This window comes from Psammomys obesus, unplaced genomic scaffold (genome assembly GCF_907164565.1).
Source record: "Psammomys obesus unplaced genomic scaffold, mPsaObe1.curated_primary_1811, whole genome shotgun sequence".
Lineage (NCBI taxonomy): Eukaryota > Metazoa > Chordata > Mammalia > Rodentia > Muridae > Psammomys > Psammomys obesus.
The window spans coordinates 44,777,699-44,799,301 of record NW_026585644.1 but is presented as its reverse complement, the minus strand read 5'-3'; the positions used below and the strand labels follow the sequence as shown (position 1 = coordinate 44,799,301).

The window sequence follows — 21,603 nt, the reverse complement described above, 5'->3', positions numbered from 1 at the left end:
TTTTTTTTTTTTTTTTTTTTTTTTTTTTTTTTTTTTTTTGTACTTTGAAACTATGGAGCTCTGTACACAATGGACCATGACCATGGCTTAGACCATCTGTAGTCAGTACGTATTGAAGGAGAAGTAACCATTTCTCCACCGTGAGCCTGTGCTCCAGAGAAGTCACTCCCAAGCACAAATCACTTCGGACGGAACTGGGCAGTTGTCCCCAGAAGGTAGAGAATAAGATGAGCCATCTGATGTGACATGATGCTCTTAACTTGTTACAGAGAAATCTGGGTCCCACCTGTGACATTTCCAGAAGAGATGTTCAAGTAGCTGTAAAGTTGAAGGGATCCAGGTTGAGGAAAAAAAACACATTAAGTCCTGGAGGAAAAGGGTGTTATTCCTGTCTGCTGACCTAATGACTTGGCCAGGATTATATAAAGTGAGTTGGAGACAAGTCTACAGAAAACAGTTATGGCCTAGCTTTCTGATGTGTGGTTTAACTCCTGGAAGCCTTCTCTCTTCCTGATTTATAGTCATAGAGACTAAGAAAATAGCACTAAATATTGGATACTTTACAACTAGCATACAATTAATTAAAGCTCAGAATAGAAGTTAAGGCATGAGAAGTCACCTGAGGATAAGCTTACATGAAAGCAGATGTATGCCATCACCAACTTGTCTAAATGTATGTGAATCACATTGGAAATCTGAGTCCTGTATCTCTGTGTTTGTAAGCCAACCGCTGAATGTGCTTGCCTCCCTTCCGAGGCCAAGGCAGTAGTTTTTTGGTGGATTTTGCTTTGCAGATCAGTATTCGTCTTGTTCAGCCACAGTCAGGTTACAGGCTCATGGCTCAGGGTAGGGTTTATCATCCTCTAACATATGGTGTGTGAGACATTGTTTTGTACACAAAGCAGCAAAGCAACAAGAGAGGATGATTTGGGGAGACCCCATTCCATTGCATTTGGAAACCTAAGCTATGGCTGTCACAATCAAGGTTAATGGTTTAGATTTGCATGCTTTTCTTCAATGTCTTAATATAGACATTGTCTTTATTTATAAAAACAATGTCTTTACATAGCTTTTGAATTGAAAATAAAAAGACACAAAAGACTCAGTGAATAACTCAGGTAAATAAAACCAACCAGACTCAAAGAGGCCCAGAACATGTTTTATGTACATGGCAACTTATTGATTTCAGCTCCAGAGAAAAGTATTTAAAACCAGAACCTGTTTTGACAAATTGGAACATTCACACAATAGTCACATAAACAGGCTATTGAAAAATATCAACTGTGAAAATTACCACAGACTTGGTATGGTTTCCAAGCCAGCAAATGGGACCAGTTTGGATGATCAGGCTCCTGGATACATTAAGTTTCGAGTGTGATCCTCTCCCCTGTCCAGACAGAGAATGCCATCTGGAGGGTACGACTAGAACCCCTGGAACCCTGTGCCAGGGGGAGAGGGCTCGTTTGTAACCCATCCCTGGTGACAGAAAGAGGGCATCTCTTCTCCTTCTGAGACTGCCATGCCTCACTCTGTTAGCCATCTATCGCCAGCAGACAGGCATGGCAATCACCTCAGATCAGAACAAGGCTCCAGGAGTTCTCAGCAGTGGCTCTCCCCTAGGCTGCTTTCTCCTGCCTTGGGCTCTTGTTTTCTTATCTCTTTGTTCCACCACACTGGCTGTCCTTGGAGAAGGAGAGCACAAAAACTTACTTTAGGCTGCTTCGGCATCAGCAGCTCCCGTATCTCTTCATAATAAAACACAGAGACCTTTAGGATGTGTTTGGCTGTCCTTATTCAGTCATCTCTGCGGCTCCTGATTGGGCAGCTGTATATGGTGAGGAATACAGAAGGAAGACCAAATCCAAGAGGTGAATTAGCAGACTGTCGGTACCTCCTTGGGCTTCTTCCCCTTGATATGGAAAAAAGCTCTTTGATGAAAACCTGCTTCAGACATTCTGAGTAGAAAGAACAGAGTGATCGGCAACAAGCTGAGAGGAAAGAAATCTCTCATCCTCCTGGGATGGACAATGCAGTTTGAAAGTGGACCCTGAAGGCATGTTGGCATAAAAATTCCCTTCTGTCTAGGATCCTACCCAAGACACATGAGATAATGATGTTTGAGATCCCAAAATTTCAAAAATGGAATAATCGCATCTGGCTATAAGACCACGAAACGAGACTACACACCTAACCTCTGTGTATTATGTGGCGTGTGTAGTGTTTTGGTTTTTTTGTTTTTGTTTTGTGTTTTTTTTTTGTTTTGTTTTGTTTTTTTTTTTTTTGTTTTTTTTTACCTCTTCAATTTTAGAAGAGGCACAAAATCTGCCATCCATCATAGACAGTGACCATACTCAGGGCTGACCAGCTGCCGTTGACAAAGAACATGATATGCAGGCTCTGGTCAACCTGAATAACCCTCTTTGCCATCACAAAGGAGCAGGTCTGTAGGGCAGTGTGAACACGCACGCTTTTCCTACTGTTCCCATGGAAGTTTATTCAAAAGGATGTTAATGACAGAGGAGGGGCGGAAGGAAGAAATTGATTCAAGTATTAGATGACTACCAGCCTGCCAGAGCATGCAGGGCACCCATGAGGCCCCGGAACTGGTAGGCTTGTAATACTCACCAACTCTAAAATTGAGTGTGGATTCAGTGTGGCCATTATCAACATCTGTTATGAGCAAGTTGTGCATGGTGTGCTATATGGACCACTAAAATAGCTCTGCATGTGAGACAGCGTGGGAACTAGTGTGTCTGTGATAAAGAATGTATGAAAGAGGGAGGAAGTGTGTGTGTGAATTGGTGTGCACGTGATAAAGAGTGTATATGTGTGTGTTGTGAATTAGTGTGTATTTGATAGTGTTGTGAAAGAGAATGAGTATGAGTGTGGGTGAGTGTGGGGGGGTATGAGTGTGGGGGAGTGTGCAGGTCATGGCATGTGTGTGGCTATGGAGGACAGCTTTGGGAAGTTGGGTTTTACATACATTCCAGAGATTGAACTCATGACGAGTTTGCACAGTAAGCTGCTTTACCCACTCAGCCATCTCACCAGCCCTGAAAGAACCTTAATGTCAGGAACTAGGCATCACACAGGCCAGAAATGGAGATCCTTCATGATTAACAAGTGGAGCCACAGTGTAACCGATCCCAACTTGTAAACCAATCTAGACTGCTCTGTTTTTATTATCTCAACAACAAAAGGCTACCTGCCCTGGCCAAACAGTGCAAACAGCTTTTTTCCCATAGTCTCTTCTACCTTATAAATAGCAAACCTAAGTGAATATCAGTACCCCCATTCCACAGAAGAACTGAGGCCCAGGGTCACAAAATTCATTGTAAAAGAGGATCAGAAATCTCTGTAGTCTACTCATGGAGAAGTATAAGCTATTGCTGTCCAAAAACTTGCCCTTGAGGATGCTGTGATATTCCTATTCTTGGCGGGGGGGGGGGGGGGAAACACAGTGAAGATTGTTAACAAACAGAATGCTTTGAGGGTACTTCCTGGTATCTGTGGCATGGTGTTGGGTAAGATGGTACAGTGAACAAGTGTAAGTATTGAAGGCAGAAGCCAGATGCCCCAGATCCACCTTCCTTTCCTCTTCGCTTTGTAGCATGGCACCTGTTGCTTCTCATCCCTGGACCTCATTTCATCATCTCCTATTATTATCACAATCAATACTGTCATACGCATGAGCCGACCTTCCTATTCTCAAGTCTCCAGGCAAATGTCAGCTATGATTACTGTCTGATTCTTTTCAATTGCAGTATTGACTTGCTCCATGGTCTTTGGAACTCTCTCCTGACATCTTAGCTCTCTCGGCTGTAAGCAATAGCTGCTGATTCAGCAGTTTAGTAATAGCCACCAGCAACCATTTTCAACACATAGTGACCTAGAGATCTTTTGGGGTTCTGTAAAAATAGATTTCTGGGCCCCGGGGATTATGACCAAGAACAGCTTGATGGGGCAATAGTCCATCAAGGACACCATTGGATTTTGATAACTTGGGTTATAAATACTTCTGAAAAAAGCTGCCATGCAAGCCCAGCAAACAAAGAACTATGATATCTGCGGATAATGAACTCGACTTACATAACTTTCTCTGTCAGTAATACAGGCAGCACCAAACCCTTGACTCCTGGTATCTATGTTTTGTTCCTTTGGCCATAAGACTGACTCAAAGAGAGAGAAAAGTCTACTGTGGTAGCGAGTCTAGTCTGCACAGTGGAAGCTCCTGGTACCCTGTGGGCATTCCTATAAGGTGAACTCATCGTCATAGCCTTTTTGGTCTTCTTTCTCTGCAGACACATTTGCCAGCAAAGTAGCAGCCACCCAGGACCAGTATGCAGACGCATCCATAGGCAACGTCACTGGAAGCAATGCAGTGAATGTCTTCCTGGGAATCGGCCTGGCCTGGTCCATTGCTGCCATCTACCATGCGGCCAACGGGGAACAGTTCAAAGTGTCCCCTGGCACGCTAGCTTTCTCTGTCACTCTCTTCACCATTTTTGCTTTCATCAACGTGGGGGTGCTGCTGTACCGGCGGAGGCCAGAAATAGGAGGTGAGCTGGGTGGGCCCCGGACTGCCAAGCTCCTCACATCCTGCCTGTTTGTGCTCCTGTGGCTCTTGTACATTTTCTTCTCCTCCCTGGAGGCCTACTGCCACATAAAAGGCTTCTAAAGGAACAATCAGATAAAGTAAATTTATATATATATATATATATATACATATATATATACATAAAAATTATGTATAACGAACAGAGGAAACTGACATTTGTCATGTTCACTTAACCTGCTGATGGAACCCAGCTTCAAGAACACACTCTGTACTAGGCCGGAAGTCAGAAACTATCACCTCCCATTCCCGGGGCATCATGGTGGTGAGCAAGGCATGGAGGCAGGACCGTCTTTGCAGCTCAGCCTGTACGGGCTACCCTCTCTCCAAGTTCATAAACGGTTAAGGCTTTTATTTGTTTTCTTGTTTTGTTTTGTTCTGTTCTGTTTCCAGTTGGGGGGTGGGGAGGTGGCTGATGGTTGTCTTTTGGGGTTTGCTTTGGTTTGGTTTGGTTTGGTTTGGTTTTGCTTTATTCAATTTGGAGGTCCAGGATCCCACTTCTCTCTATGGGAAGCAGTGATCCACCCAAAGGTGAATGGATTTAGGGTCAATATTAAGATCATCAAGATCCTCTCCTCACCATCTCCAAACACTTTAAACATTGCTTTGGATTAAGGAAGGATCTGGGCACGGAGGAAGAAAGAAGCTGTCTCCACTACATTACCAAATGTTATGCTTATCTCCGGAATGTGAACAGTGGTTAACTGCCCTCAGGAAGAAGCATAGGACCTGAAATGGAGCCAGAAAGGCAATGGTTCTTGATTAGTCTAAGGATATGGTACCTGGCCCTCTTGTTCAACAGGTACAGGGTTAATGTGCCTAGATTCCCAGGAGTGCGCAAAACTCTTCATCCCTTATCTCTTTAGCTCCGAGCTGTGATTAGCAAAACCCTATTCCTTCCAGCCAAGATAATTTCCTAGGTACCCCATTCCTGGACCTCCCCCTGTCCACCACTCAACCCCCTGCAAGCAGGAAGATTAACCCCATCCAAACAGCCTATCATTTCAGTCACTATATGTGTCCAGGTCCCACGTTGCTGTGCCTGGGATTTTTCCATCAGTTTTATTTTCAGTGGCATCCATGGCCCGCACAATCCTGTTACGGTCATGACTGAACATGTGCCCTCCTTCATGTGCCTGTTTGGGAATGTTGTCGTGATCTCCATTACACAGTGCATGGATGAAAAACAATTAAAACAAAGCGTATCTGTATATAGTAGAGTAGAGCAAATACTGTTCTCCCATTCAGCGATGTTGATTGGACATTGAAGACATAAGTGAATTTTCTTTTCACCTGAGTTGTTACTTTTGAGTTGTTACTGAGTTTGAATATTAACAGGGATAAAAGAAGAAAATGGCTTATTGTTCACGAATCTGCACGCTCACTTCTAAGAAGCAATAACTGTCATGCGAGGAGAGAGTAAAGTTATTGAGAGGATGGCAGGCAAACCAGAAAGATACCCATGGAATTTTAGCCATGTCGAGCATGTCAGAGGCCTCTGAGAATCACCCATCAATTCAGGTAGGCCGAAGAGAAAGGCTGGGGAGAAAGGTGGATACTTTGGATGTGCCTGGACTTTTGGAGCCACCGTTTCCATGCCACCCCTCCCCAAAAGTATTTATTGCACATCTTCTCTGTCTGGCACAGATGATAGATAGTGCTCGTTCACTTTATTTTTTTATGTAGGAGGCTGTTTTGAGCCCTGTTTCATTCACCTTTCAGTCCAGACTCCCTGAATTCATTAGCGACTCCCGAGTGGAAAAGAAGCCAGAGCGACCAGTGAGAACTCAGATGTCCACTGTGTATGACTGAGAGTAAATGACTCAAAAGGGCTGGGGCCTCCCAGGAAGATAACACTGGGGAGTTTTTAACCCTTCAAAAGGAACGGCTCTTTCTATTCAAAAATACCAAAGAGCAAAGATAAACCCAACATTCCAAAAGTAGTGATTCTACTAATGATGGGAAATGGAATGGCTTTGCCCACCTCTCAGAGGCTTCTCTGAGACTTCTCTGGCCCTCTGCATTGACTCAAAGATAGTTAAGAAATAAATGTTGCTGAGATGTCTTTTCTCTTCTCTCACTCAGTGATCATAGCTGTTCATTGTTTAATAAACATTTAGTGACTGAGTGAATAGTTAGATACTTGTTGCCCATTCAAAAGGCCAGGTAATATACTACAACCTGGGAGCTGAACAGTGACCAAGGCAGCCCAGATTCCTGCTCCCAGGGTTTACGTAGTGAATGGGATTCCTATTCAAAGAGTAAGAATTGGCACAACCATACTGAGACAGTTGTATCTTGCAAGAGAAAAATAATTATGACTTTTAACACAATCACATTAAAATTGCACAACAAAAGCTGTTGGCCAAATGCTCACTTTTTTCCATAAAGGAATGTGATGTTTAGCTTTGAAAATCCTCTTTCTAGCCTTGGCCAACTTGCAGGTATGTTCATCTTCCTAATGTAGACCAAGCAGGGCAATCATGGTGGTGACCGAAAACACTGAGAAGACCCAACTAACCTGTTTTTATCTATGTGGCAATGGTACTTTTCCATGACAGCATGCCACAGCCCACTGACAGTGGTGACACTGGTGACTGCTCAGTGGGACACTCTTACCTATCCTGTTTTAATTTTTTTAACCTTAATTTTAGATTTTAAAAGTGAAAAGCTAGCTTAGAAATACCAAGTAAATATAGTCAAAGGATATACGTGGTTAAAACCTTAGAAAGATTTTGCACTGTTTTTTTTTTTTTTGTTGTTGTTTCGTTTTGGTTTTTGGTTTTTGGTCTTTTTTTTTTTAAAGACATCTTTGGAATGTCAATAATTCCGTAGTGAATGTTCACAGAGAACTTCCCAAAAAAATTCTTGCTGTTGGTCAGTTTCAAGTTCAAGCGTTTTGGTTTGTTTGCCTTTTCAGTCTTCATGCTGTAAGGAAAATATGATCCTGGCTGTTCAGGGTTGTTAATTATTATGTGTAAAATGATTTCAGTTTATTTGTTTGACTATTTTATTTTGTGTGTATTGTGCACGGCTTTAGAAGGACAGGCACTCACAGTGCTGGTCCTTAGAATTGGTACACATTATTGACACAGAAAAAAAAAAATAAAGTTTCTAATTGTTTGTGATTTCATCACCAGTGGCGCAGCATATTCTGTACTGTGGAATGTCTCCTCTCCTCATTGTCATCTATTTTATTTTCGGTTGTTTGTCTTCATGCTCTGAGAAATAAAGACCAGACGGATATCCTTGCACAATCAGTACCCTCCTCCATGGAAAAGGAGATAACCAAAATTCAAGCTGCTGCAAATGCCTGCCCTTTGGTTAAACAATGTTTAAATGCCCCAAGAGCAGCACACAGGATTGGAATGTTTGTTTATCCTGTGAGGCTGTGATACACATTGGATGTACCCTGTTTTCACCACTTCCTCACCTTTTCATTTAACTCTCACTTCTTGCTTTCTGCATCCAACAACATGAACTCATAATCACTTGTCACACAGTTTTTAGCACATAGCACATTGCACTAAATCTGAACAAGAGGTGCATGCAAATGACCCACTGTTCATCTCATCATCTTAAAGTTTCCCAAAGAACCTTTCATCACAGCACCATGTGAGCATGTGTGGCACAATTTCAAGGGTGAAGGAAATAATAAGGTACAGTTTAAACGTTCTTCTTGAATCACAGAACTGCTGTCTCCTGAATATTGATCTTTAATTCCATACAAAATTGGGCAGCCAGTGTTTACTTCTTTAATAAAGAGCAAAACGAGTACTGTAGTGAGGATCCTCGACCATTTAATAGACTTCAGCAGAGTTTTCCAGCTGTTTGACTCGCAAGTACTTAGGAGCAAACACTAATTTGTTCACAGATTCTATTTCCATCCTTCCATCCTTGAAGGTTTCCAAGAGCCTTGCTTTCTATAGCATAAGCACACGAAATTTTTGTTGTGGCTGCTTTTCTAACATAAGATTATCATACAAATATGCTGTTTGAATCAAGCCTGAAGACAGAGATGGGCTCACATCTGATGAGCACTCACTCCCTCTCCAGAAAGAGAAACGCATTGTTCCCACAGCCATTTCCACACCAGACTTCCTCCATTAGAAACTTTATGCTCTCACGTTCCTGGTCTCAATCTATAAAAGGCAACTGAGAATATCTAGTTTGCTCTCACATCTTTGTGGAAGAAGTTAGAGAATTCTCTCTGGGACGTGATGAAGCCCCTAAAGCAGACCAGCTTCATTAAGACTTCTTTTGGTTCTTCTGAGTTGAAAATGTAGAATCTCTCTCCATTTTGATTTTCCTCTTCTGATCTTTGGCAGCTATACAAAGAGCAAGTCCTCGTTGTACTTTCATGACTTTAGAGACATTTGGCCATTTCACCGTTGACAATGTACAATTCATTCTCACTTACACGTGGCATCCGGCATTCCTTATAACAATCACATCTCTTGGCCAAGACATTCTTTCATTTGTCAAGGCACTGACAAAACTAGGAAATGATACACCTGGCTATCGGGTGGCAAAGAAGTGGTCTGCAAACAGCGCAGACACGCAAGATCACATTTACCTTACTGGGGGCGTGTGTTCTTGTGAATAGAAACATTGACTTGTGCTCATGTCTTCCGAAAGATTTTTATGGTAATGGATTGGGGATTTTGCTATTCTTTTCAAATTCCATTATTGCCATAGCCATTGATTTCATACACACACCAACACATTTCAAAGGTTGAGGTTGAATGCTGCTGATGGTACCTCATTCCAGGGATACCATGGAAAAAGAACACAACTGAAATAATTAGGTGTTTCATTTTTAATACTTAACCAGGCCATGGATAGTAATCTCCAAGCACAGAGAATGACCTTCCTGCAGAAGGGCCAACCAGTATGAGGTAGAATTCCTAAAAGAGTGCTTTCACTTTCCATTCCACAGGAAATGGTAAGTATTCAGCTTCCTGTCACTTTACCTCAGCCTGCCAAGATGTCTAAAAAGATGCACTCAGAAAATCTCCAATATTTCAGTTTTGTCAATGGTCCTCTGGTTTCATTGCCTCAAGGGGCAGTTAAGTAGATGGATTTATAAATCATTACTTATTTTGAATGTGCTTACACCATGAAGTACACCATGACTTCACGGTGTCACCTCTCCTTTCCTTGTTGCCCAACCTTGCCATTCTTTTATCAGTCACTCTTGGTCCAGTCAACAGACAATGTGACCTGCCTGGTATTACTTGGTATTCAGCAACCGGGGAAAGCTCATGCTCCAAGCAGTTGCTTGGGAATTTTTCTTCTGGGAACAAATTTGTTACAGAAAAATCAAATATAATGACTTTTCACAAAGACTCCAGACTTCAGCACGCAGTGTCATCTCTACAAGTACTTGGGGTATGTGGTACACTGGAGTTACATGCTAAGTTATTGACTTTATGTCTCTTGGGGTCATATGTGCCCCAGGGTGCATTCCATAGCCTATTCGATCACTGTGCATAGGTATGTGGAGACGAACAACAACACATGTCCCCAAACCCCATGAGAGTTTCTCTAAAGTTGTCATATGTACACACAGAATAGTGCATATGATTCTAAGAAATCTGAGTAGGTCAAGTACTTCACTGGTTACTGTGTTTCAGGTATACAATCGGTGGGAAAAGTCACATTAATGACCAAATATACCGAGAAAGAAATAGAAGATATCAGGGTTGCTGCATCAGTTTTGACAGTTAATTCACAAAGCCCAACCTTAATAATTTGTGTGCTACAAAGACAGGTATAGTAGGCCAAATTTTAAAATGTACAGGAAGAGGGGAAACTGATTTATTAAAATGCTTATACAGCCCTCTCTACTGGAATGCTCTGCCAGTGAGCTTATAATTTACAGTACTATTTCTTAGACTCCCTTGCAGACATATAATAGAGGAGATCAATTCAGCAAGAAGGCGACCCTTTCCAAAAGCGCGGTTCTTTATTTGTAGTTCTCCACCTTCTATTGTTAAGATCATAATCTTGAGTTTTCTTTTCCAACTGAGAGAACTATTCTTTTGTATTAAATTAAACCAATCATGTAACTGCTTCACAAAATATTTCACCTAAGAAATAAACTAGGTAGTATAAATATCCATGATAAAAACCATGATCTTAACAGTTGCTTTTGTGAAAACTTGTATTCTTTGTGAATCTTTCCTTACTTTTCTAAATTCATTTTAGAAAACACAAGACTTGAAATTTTTCAAAATAAAAATTCTTGGGAGCTTTTTACACTGCATTGTAATAATGCTCAGAGAATCAAGTTGTATGGCTATGATAACGATGTGGGAGGGAATTATCTACACTGTTGACAAGATTATATTTTTTAAATGAAATAGTTTGGCACAAAGAAAATGTGTTAAGTAGGATTTCTTCGTGCATTGCCCCTATTTAAGGTACTTGAAAGTCATTACCTTTAAGTAAGAAAAAGAGCCCCATTTTCCTGAGACAACTGTATATTTTAAACTCATTCTCGGGTTTGACATGATAATCAAAGCAGGGCATATATAGTTTTTGGCTTGGACAACCAAAGAAAAGTATGTTTTTGGCATACAGTCCATGCCATTGAATTATCTTATGGAATACATTAGAGCTGTGCAGATGTCTCATAAAAATATTTTTCAATAGTTTTTTTTTCCAATTTTAAATGTATAATGCTTTTAAATTACTTAACTTGGTAACTTAATACTTTCATTTTTAAAAGGTAAGTCCATTTTCATATTGTTACTAACACTTCAGGACTAATTATAATGTTAGATCAATTCATGGGATGGGATATTGGACTTGAGTCTAGCCCCTATAACCACGAAGTCCAGAAAGATCCGCCAATGGTTAAATTTTTTCGATGAACCAGCCTTAGCGTGTATAACTATGTGAATGTTGCTTTTAGTCTTTTTTTTCTGTCAAAGGTTCACATTCTACCCAGTTCAATAACAACCCTAGAAGATTGGTATTACTAGTTGCAAGAGTCTTTTTACTTGGAATTGGCCATTGTTCCAACACCGGCTCTCCTCTACCCGATTTCTCCTATACCATAGAAATATGTGCATTAAAAGCAAAGATTCAGCATGTAAAAGCAAAGTTTTACATGTTGAATAACCTGATCTGCATTATGCATCCTGCCCAAAAGTTCATGTCAACCTAATTTCTTCCACATCCTATGTCGTTCATAAATGGAACAAAGTGCCAAGAAGGAGTCTTATTATCTCTGTAAAGATGCATAGTCCAAGTTGTTTAATAACTGCTTGGAATAACAGGTATCCTTCCCAAAACAGATACAAAAATCTTACTGAAAGAAATTCATTTTTATTCCTTTTATTTCACAAGTATTTCAAATAGGGTGTCTTTAGGGTTAATTTGGTTCTTTCTGCCTTTGAGAGTGAACCTGTTGAAAACAGTTCTTAGAAAAAAAAATATTTTGGTCAAGGTCAACTTCTGGATGAAATTTTTCTGTTTTCCCTTGAGAGATGGTACTAAGGAGGCAGGCAACCATGTACCCATTAACATTTTCTAGAAATGTGTTTGGCATGTTGGGAGGAAAGGAGGAGGGGGGTCTCACCCAATCTGTCCACTTGATATTTCATCACTCGCCACCCAGCCTGCGGATCTTTCACTAGCTCTGGTTAAGGTTAGACACTCAAACAGAACCAGCCTGCATCTTTCATATGTGTTGATTGTCTTCTCTCTGGCATTTCCTTTTTAAAATCCAACTAATGAGCAAATTAGCCCAGCTAACCAGTTGCCCATGAGACTTCTCCAAGGGGTCCTCTCAGGTCAAGGGATGTAGTTGAAACAGGTGCAAAGCCTTTGGAATTCACTTCCAACTCTTATCATTAGGTTCTCAAAAAAAGTTTTCCTTTGATGTTTCTGTCCAGAACTCTGAGAGTAGGGTTCCTTATGCCCTGAGTGTCTTATAGGTACTTCAACACTCCAACACTAGTGGTCTTCTCTTCTGTTATTAAAATGAAGACAAGGATTGCTTTAATACTACTTAGGATTCCTTCACACTTCTTCAGAGCTTCCACTAATCAACATCACAAGATGACAAAGGATCAGAAATAAGTTAAACCAAAGAGCCCATTTAATAAGGCCTTCATCCAGGACCACTCACTGACTTTCTCTTCAGTTCAAACTTTGAAAACTAATAATTCAGTGTAGCAGTTTCACAATCAGAGGTTATGGTTTTGACACAATTTCATAAGCTTCAGGCATTTATTTTGCTAAAATGTTCTGTTAATTATCATAAGGTAATGATGATTTAAGAAAATTCACTCTGTCCCTGGATTTACTCAGATTCCAATTACAGTCTTCTAATTAAATTAACCTTTCATTTTGGTCTGAGGATATATAAGAATGTGAGACTAATGGGGGTCATTCTGAAACTGATCAAAGGACTTCCCTTTAATAAAAATAGAACTAATGACTGTTAATTTTACATTCTGTGTTTCACCATCAAAATGAATGGACTCAGACTCAGCCAGCACACTTCCATGGGGCAATCGCTAGGTGCGGCAGACACCTGTTAGCTAGCGATTCAAGTTGTGGGTCGCTTGTTACTGGCATCACTTGTCTCATCATTACTGAAGTTCTTTCTACTGGCTACTAACTACTACTAACTACCAACACTGAATGCTCTTGACTTGGTGGCATCTGGTTCTTCTCTGAGCTAAAATCTCAGCCCTCATCTGCTGACAGCATCTAGAAGAGGGGACCACAGCTTCCCTCTCGAAGTAACACAATGTCTCTTCAATGTCCAGTTGTCCTCAGAGAAAACAAAAGGTTTTCTCTTTTGGAAAAGTAGATCTTTTGGTTTCAGAACGTTGTGAATCTGCAGATCTCTTCTCATCGCTACATCGTGGAAGTTAACCTTCATGACATTTTTTTTTCTGGAACACAGGGGGCTTGAGGTGTGAGCTGAAGATGCATTAGGTTGCCAACTAGTTAGTCCTCCTCACATTTGATTATCAGAACAAGTGTCAAACCAATCAATCCCAAAGCATCTGGGACAAACTAAATATTTATTTTAACATAATTCCTTTACACTGCTGGGAGTGCAGCTCTTTTCCCTGAGGAGAGGGGATGAGACAGTTCCCCCGCTTGAAGACGGATCCAAAAGGTTGGGATGACTTTCGACTCTGACCTTAAGGCCACATCCATTTTCTTCTAAAGAAGACATTTTAAGTTCATTTTAGTTTTTAATTCCACTTTTGATTTTCATTTCTTATGCTTACCAACAGATAGGAGAAAGATTGTCAGCACTATTCTATACTAAACTATATGAATTAAAAGCAAGCTGTACAGTAGCCTGTTCCCCCCCCAAAAAAAAAAATTATTTAAAGGTACAAGTATTCTAAAGGAAAATGAATAAAGGATACCATTTGCTACAGATTCAACTGTCTTTGAAAGCCTCTTTGTTAAGGAGAAATGAATATCCCACAAGATGTCACAAAAGGCTTCCTAAATCATACCCTTAGCAATTACCAGGACTGCCACAGCCCAAATGCTTTCTCAGTGATCTGAAATTGCCCATAAACACAGAAAGAGCATGTAGACATTTTCACAAGGAAAGGAAGGAAAAAATAACAGAGCTCTGCTTATGTAAACAAAGGCTATTCCTGTGGAATGAATGTAAACTTTCTCTAGAAGGAATCACCATTGGAATGCCTTAAGAAATGACAGAACTATTTCAACACAGTGGGAGTAGTGCATTCCAGGGCTATTAGTCCTGAGCCACAAAACCAGAGTTGTGACGGAGAAGGGTAACCAAACATTACTGACATGTTGCAACAGATGAAGAAGCTTTGGGAGCTTCAGTGTAGAGAGAGGAAATTTAAAAAGATAATATTTTTGTTACAACTGGAATAATTTCTGTCACTGCTGCTTGGGGATAAAAATTCCTTTCCTCATTGTAGGTTTCCATCCAGAGCTTCAGCGTACATGCATTATATTTTTAAATTGCAGTGGTTCCCTTGTGTCAAATCTGACCTCTATTTCAGATTTGATTAGGAAATAGTACATTGAAAAAAATAGGGTTTTGTCTTTAAAAAAAAAAAATGCACCATAGGCATTTTCTGCTGATGACTTGCCTTAGGCAATCCTAGTTGTATTGTCAATCAAAGGCAGGTCTTTGCTTAAAGAAGAGAACTCCCCTTCCCCAGCAAACTCAGCCTTCCCTCCTTGCAGGCAACAGCTCATTCACACAAATTCCTGTCAGTCTTCCTCAGCTCCCTGCCACAGCCCCACCTCTTAAACTGACCCAGGTTTTCCGGCCAAGCAAATTGCAGTCTCTAATTATGCGTGCTGACCACCTTCACTCTCACCTCCCTGACTGCCGCAAATGTCTCTCTAAACGGTCTCTGTTCGGTCTTTCCCAGAGGCTCTTGGGATTAACAAACTTTCATGCAAATTTTACCAAGAAAACATCAACAACTCATTTGTTTGTGCTCGGCCAAGAAACTGTGAACAAATTTAGTCACCGCGTTAATTACCCTAAGGTGATGAGGTGACTGTCACGTATGTGGCAGAAGAGAATTGCAATGCTGTTACTAAAATAATATTCTATGAAGAGAGGGTACAGAATGTTCTACAAATGAAGTTTCAGGGTGCCACACTTAATAACAGAAAATTACATAGGAAGGCCAAAGCACAGAACATGATCTAGAATTATATTTCATGGACATGTTTATTGTATATGCTGACGTGTGCATAACTGTCTAAACCTAAAATTTATAATTAAAAATTTCTATAATTAATCTAACACCAGTAGGATCTAGCTCTTCCTACTTGATGATTTTCTGGGGAGAAAATTCACTATCGATCTTCTCATCTCATATGGAAAAGCTTTGCTGCAGGAATGCAATGAGGTGACAGAGTAACTCTATATGGTGCATTTTAGAATAAGCAATGACAGTGATCCTTAAAAGTCTGGTCTGTAGCCAAGAAGCATGAGCAATGACTAGAAAACCTATGAGCTGTGCAAATCGTCTGCTCCTACCTGAGACCTCCCAGCCCTCTGTAAATCAGAAATGCCAGGAGTAGGTGTATTTTCACAAGCCTTTGGATGATTCTAATGCATGCTACAGCTCCGAACCATCAATCCACAGTGTTCTGTGTAGCTAAGGATGATCCATGTCACACACACACACACACACACACACACACACACACACACACACCCGTTTAACTCTGCTTCCCCCAGAACGAAGCTGAGAGGATTAAATGGCAGCCTACCTCTCTCAGCACAATAGGCTCAGACATGTGGGTTTAAAAGTCCATAATTCAGATTTAGAATTCAGTTTGAATGAAAACTAACCTCACAACTGGTTGTTGTTGTTATTTGGGGTTTTGTTTGTTTGTTTGGAATAGGACTTCATGAAGCCTCTCTTTCTTGAGTCTTTCTGTATCTTTTAAAATATAGCTGTTCATATTATTTTACCTGGCCATCCATCCCAGAGTCCAAAAACAACCTGGGAAACTTGTCCCACAGTTGGGTAACAAACTCCAGCTGCCATTAGGTTTAATGGCAGACTATGCTGTAATAGTCTGCTAAATGAACGTCTTCTGGTTTAAGGAGTGGGAGTTCACTGAGATACAATGACCAATCGTTAGAGTTTGGGAAGCTGGTTCAAAATAAAGCACGAGGCTTATAAAGCTTGGACACAGCAGACAGTGAAGGCGTCACTTTAGGTCCCCAGGGATCAACTTTCAAGGTCCTCTTGCTGGCATTGGGATAAAGCAGGAGTGTTGAATACTCAAGTCACTTAAGAAATAAGAATGCCTTGAAAGACCGGCTAAAATAGTGCGTTATGTGAGTATCTGTGGTCATGTGTCTGTCAGTCCTCTGAAATCTAACCTGACTTCTGAAGTACTTAAAATATCCACGTGCGTTTGTCCTTCCTCTTTTTTTTTTTAAACATGTACATATATTTAATCTCTATACATACAAACATATAAGTTAACATCTGGAAGGCAGTTAATATATAAAAAGATACATTTCTTTATTTTATGATACTTTGGATTTTCTTTTTTTTTTTCTTTCTTGGTTTCTTTTTTATTTTTAAATTTATTACAATTTATTCTCTTTAGTTCAAGAATCTGTGTGCCTCCGCTGTTGCTGGTCAAAGCTTGAGGACTCATTGTCCATTTGCTGCACTGGGGTTTTGCTGTCCCATCACTGCCTTCCCTGTTATCCTAGCCCTCTCAAACACCTGCCACTTCCAGCACCAGCTCAAGCGCAGCCCACATGGTCTCAGTCACACTATGTCCCCCAAGTTCCTATTATTTTACTCAAAATCAAAGCCTCTCTGAGAAGTCACATCAGCACAGCAGGCGGGGTATAATATTTGCAGCAGACCGGCCTAGGTCAGATTCCATGCAGTTGACTAAAATCCTTCACTAAGACCCAGCTACCCTTTTTGACCTTTGACTCGTCACCTTAGGACCCTCCCTGGTAGAAACCCCAAGGTGAAGTTGCAGCGCTCGTCGGTCCACCATCCATGCACTGTGTTACTCCAGTCCTGAAGTCTTGAAATAAGCCTAGATTTGAATTGCAAAAGAGCAGGTAAATGGTTCCATAACAAAAGACCCTTATTGTATAGCTTATCAAAAAGACCAGGACATGAGAAGGTAGCGGATGCTTGTTTTGAAACCATAAGCAGATCTGCCTGTCAGTACCCTTCCCAGTGTTAGTCACAGGACAGTGGTACAACACAACTCTCTTCCCCAAAAGCCATAATAACCATTGCTGACACAGCGTGTGCAGAAGCTGTACACAGCGCGTAAGGGATCCATCACAAATAACCTCCAAGGACAAAGAGCGGGAGGTGGGAAAGAGGAGATCAGAGGTGATCTTAGCCTAAGTGATTGGAAGCCATCCTCACATTCCCCCAGCTCAGCCTGGAGATTGCTCCTGTCTAAGACTGTTTTCAATAGCTTCATCGCACTTGGAATCCCCAAAGCGGTGGTTTGAGAGGGAGATGCATGGTAGCTTAACTGAATCTTTCAGTTTTGAATCTCTCAGGCCACCAAATACAATCTGTAAAGAGTGCCATTTTCAGTGTGCAACACACACACACACACACACACACAGAAATGTGTACACAACCTATGCTAGTAATTCTGTGGGGAAAGAAAATGTTTAACAATAAGAAACTTTCCAATGTATTTTTTTTTCAGTGTTTCAGAGGTAAAATTTTGGGGGAAACAAAAGTCAACATGCCCATCAGTGCTAACTGTGCTAGAATTATGATCATCAGAAATACTGTTAGAAATGTTGTATAAAATACCTTCCCTAGCATCAGTGGATCAATACTATCTGAATTTAACTGTCAATATGTGCTCGTTAAATATTTTTATACCTGTGGTATTCTACCATTATCCTGAAATAGTGACCACACACCTGATGTGACCAAGAAAGTAAATGGCCTCATTGAAAGGTTAGAAGTGGAGGAAGTTATTTATAGCCTTCTGCCAAAGAAAACTGTTTAATGATCTGTAAAATGTAGATTAACTTCTTGTGTTATGAATGTGAATGTAAGAAATGCTCACTCCATCCTCTCTATCTTTTGAAAATGAATCTTTTTATGTTTCTAATGATCAAGGAAAATATTTTAAGGCAATGCAATACACAGATGTGTTAGAAGAAGAAAGCCAGATTTGAATTTGAAAATTTAGTGGCGCATTTAACAATCCTTTCCTCAAATTCTTACATCACACGAAGTTGCATTTGGAGACTTTAAACACACCAACACTTATAACAGCTCTTGTCTCATAGAGAAAGCATTGAAACATTTCTCTTCAAGAACGTTGAGTGGACAGAAATTATTGTCCGGTTTTCTCACCCACCCACTGCGTATGCATTGACTCAGAGGTCTACCAGTCTCACACAGAGGGTTAACATGCTGTGTATGCCAATTTAATCTGTGCAGTTAGCAAGAACTAGCCATTAAACTATATATTTAAATGTTTTGTAAATAAATTTTTGATTACTACAGTTTTGTTCACACTGCTGTCTTTTAAAATAATTAGACTTGATTTGAATTTTTTAAATAATCTGTTATTTTAGATGTTGCGTTATTGACTGTGATTCAATGTACACTCAGCCATATTCCTGTGGGAAATATCAGTCCTATTGACTTTCTGGGCATGAGCCAGAAGCTTTTAGTTTCTCTAAGGACTTTAAGTATAAAGACAAAAAAAATCAAAATGAAATGCTAGTGAAGAAATAAGAAGCCTATTGTATAAAATGTATTTTTAAAAATCTTAAGATTCATGTGATTTACACTGCCTGTTAATCTAGTCTCTTTGTGAAATAACCACAGCATATTTGTTAAGACAGAGACACCAAATATTTGTGATCTTTGTATAGCACCTTGTTATAACATGTGATTTCAAATGGTAAACATCTCTGTTGTGATCACGTGAGCCCACAGAAGAATAAGTTTCTGCTGTTAATGTAAACTCCAGCTCTCAGAATTCAGATTTCTTGCAGCTGCTGTTATCACCAATAAACAAAGAATAATTGAGAAAAAATAATTTTTAAGTTCATGATCACTGTGCATTTTGTTAATGTATTCAGAAATTTTTTATTTTTACCAGAAACTCTCTCAGCCAGTAAATACAACTGCTGATTTCAACCATACTATTATTTCTGTGGTTTATATATTATTGATCTAACTACCAAAAAATTGGAAGCTTGGTGCAAAGTATGTCCTAACAAAGATATAATAAATGACTTTTCCTGCATGCTGCCTGAGATATATTGTAATTTTAAATGTCTTATCAAAAAATTATCTACTTCATAACCCAAACTGTAATTGGCAATATTTCTTACGTGTATAACTGATGGTTTGTCAATATCAAAACCAATGTCTGTCATTCATGTATGTTACATGTGTTGTTTGATCTTGCTAATGTGCCCTGTGAGAATGTCATTGCCTGACTGTGTACAAATCATTGTCTTTACTGTTTTCCTTATCTCACCGTGTTTCCTAACCCTGAAATACAAATGTTTGTAAATAAGTGATTCATATTCTAACAACTTTATGTACTTTTTTGTGTGGATCCGTTAACTAACATGAACAAAGGAGAATCAAAAGTATTCATTGTTGGGAGTCTGGGGCATTTTAGTTAATGACCAAAATTTACTTATTCATTAATTCAACAAATATCCATCGTGTATCTCCTTTAACTTTTATCAAATACTGGAAAAGTTCTTAGTACCTGGAGAAATCACCAATGCATAGCTCTAATGAGTTGTGTGGTTTTGTTTTTTTTTTTTTTTGTTTTTTTTTTTTTTTTCAGTTCTCCCTAAACCATTCTGTGAAGACCATGGACTTTAGTTATATTTATTTCTCATCTAACAAAGTCCAAAATTGTCTATAAAATTTTAGCTTAAAATGTAGTATATTTGATCTACAAAAATGCACTCACATAAGTATTAAATCTAGATGTCAATTTTGAAAGGCACAACAGTGAATTTTAGGTGTCTGCTCCTGACTTAGTAAGCACTTGGGAAAAAGTACTTAAAGGAGTCCTCTTTGATAATCTTGTCACCCGTAAAGATGAGATCTCATATCCTGAACTGGTGCCCTACGGACGATAGAGATGTTCATAAAAGACAGTGGCAATGCCTGGTGAAAGAGAAATAAACATGCCCAGATGACCATGGAAAGAGGAGGGTTACACCACTAGGACATTTTCTAAGTGGTGGATTTATTTATGTGTAAGTGCTCACTGCTTTTAAAAGTGAATGTACATATACACAAAAAGAGGGGGAGAGGAGAGAGAGAGAATGTAAACCTCCCACAATATTCCCAAAGTTATTGGAGGATGTGTTCCCAGTGGGTTTCATGGCAAGTTCTGAACATGAGGGATAAGTGGGCTCCATGTTTACCAAAGTCAGAAGGCAGGTGATAAACACTCTCAAAATCTGAAGCCCTGGAATTCAACAGATAGCTCGATTGTTAAGAGTGTTTGCTGCTCTTACAGAGGAACTGAGTTTTATTCCTAGCACTATAAAGCAGCTCACAGCTATAGCTATCTCTAGATCCAGGTCCAAGGGATTCACACACACACAAACACACACACACACACACACACACACACACACATTTTTTAAAAAATCAAAACTAAAATTCAAATAGATAATTAGAAGAACATGTGGGCTAGGTTATTCTTTTTTCACCATTCGACAGTTCCACGCTTGCATGGTAGCCACATAGTGGTCTTCCATCTAGCTCTCACACAGCATCAGCACCATTCTTGGGGAGCCTCAAATTCAAGGAAAGCAAAGCCAGGAGGGTTTCGAGAAACCCACACCCTTCGGAGTGGTCCATAATAGCCGAAAGCCCATTCTAATTCAGTCTTGTTCCCATTGTTTCCAAGATCACCTACATAACACTTACAGTCCAATGAACAGGAATCACACTGCATTTCGAGACTGTGGGTTCAAAAAGCTGAAGCTCAAACCCTAATGCTCCAACAGGCTCCCCCCTCGCCTCCAGCTCTGCTCTGAAGGATGCTCACCATCCCACGTCATCCACGAAATGGCCAACTTTGTGGATTTTAAGCCTAGAGCAAGCATCACTTATTAACATGACCCCTCCTACCCATAGTCTACTGAAAATTAAGTTCTCTCCATTTTGAAACTAGGAACTATGTAAGAGGGCTATGAGTCAGAATCAAATTTCTTAACAACTTATTCCTAATCTTTATCTTATTGGCTTGTCTCTAGCCTTAAAAAAAATTATGACTCCTTTTGTTTTGTTTTGTTTTGTTTTGTTTTGTTTTGATCATGAGTATTTGGTTCTAACACGTCACTGACCTCTACTTTGAAGGAAGAGGCTCTACTTCCTTTGCTCTCACCTTGAGTTTCATCTTATGGATCATGGGGAGTAAACTCAGGTTGTCCGGATTGATTGGCAAGCATCTTTACCCACTGAGCAATCTAACCTGTCCAG

At 40.0% G+C, this 21,603-nt stretch overlaps 1 protein-coding gene across 6 annotated transcripts in view; it reads left to right on the top strand.

The window, feature by feature from the left end:
• The window catches only part of Slc8a1 (solute carrier family 8 member A1), a 291,949-nt gene extending 283,792 nt beyond the window's left edge, over window positions 1-8,157 (top strand). For 4 of the 6 annotated variants that reach the window (XM_055618896.1, XM_055618878.1, XM_055618924.1 and 1 more), the window contains one exon: window positions 4,302-8,157. In XM_055618896.1, the coding sequence (XP_055474871.1) occupies window positions 4,302-4,678 (377 nt within the window). In that variant the 3' untranslated portion in view covers window positions 4,679-8,157. The remainder of the gene's footprint in view (window positions 1-4,301) is intronic. The other 2 variants (XM_055618904.1, XM_055618888.1) reach the window with 1 other exon arrangement.
• Window positions 8,158-21,603: the final 13,446 nt, after the last annotated feature.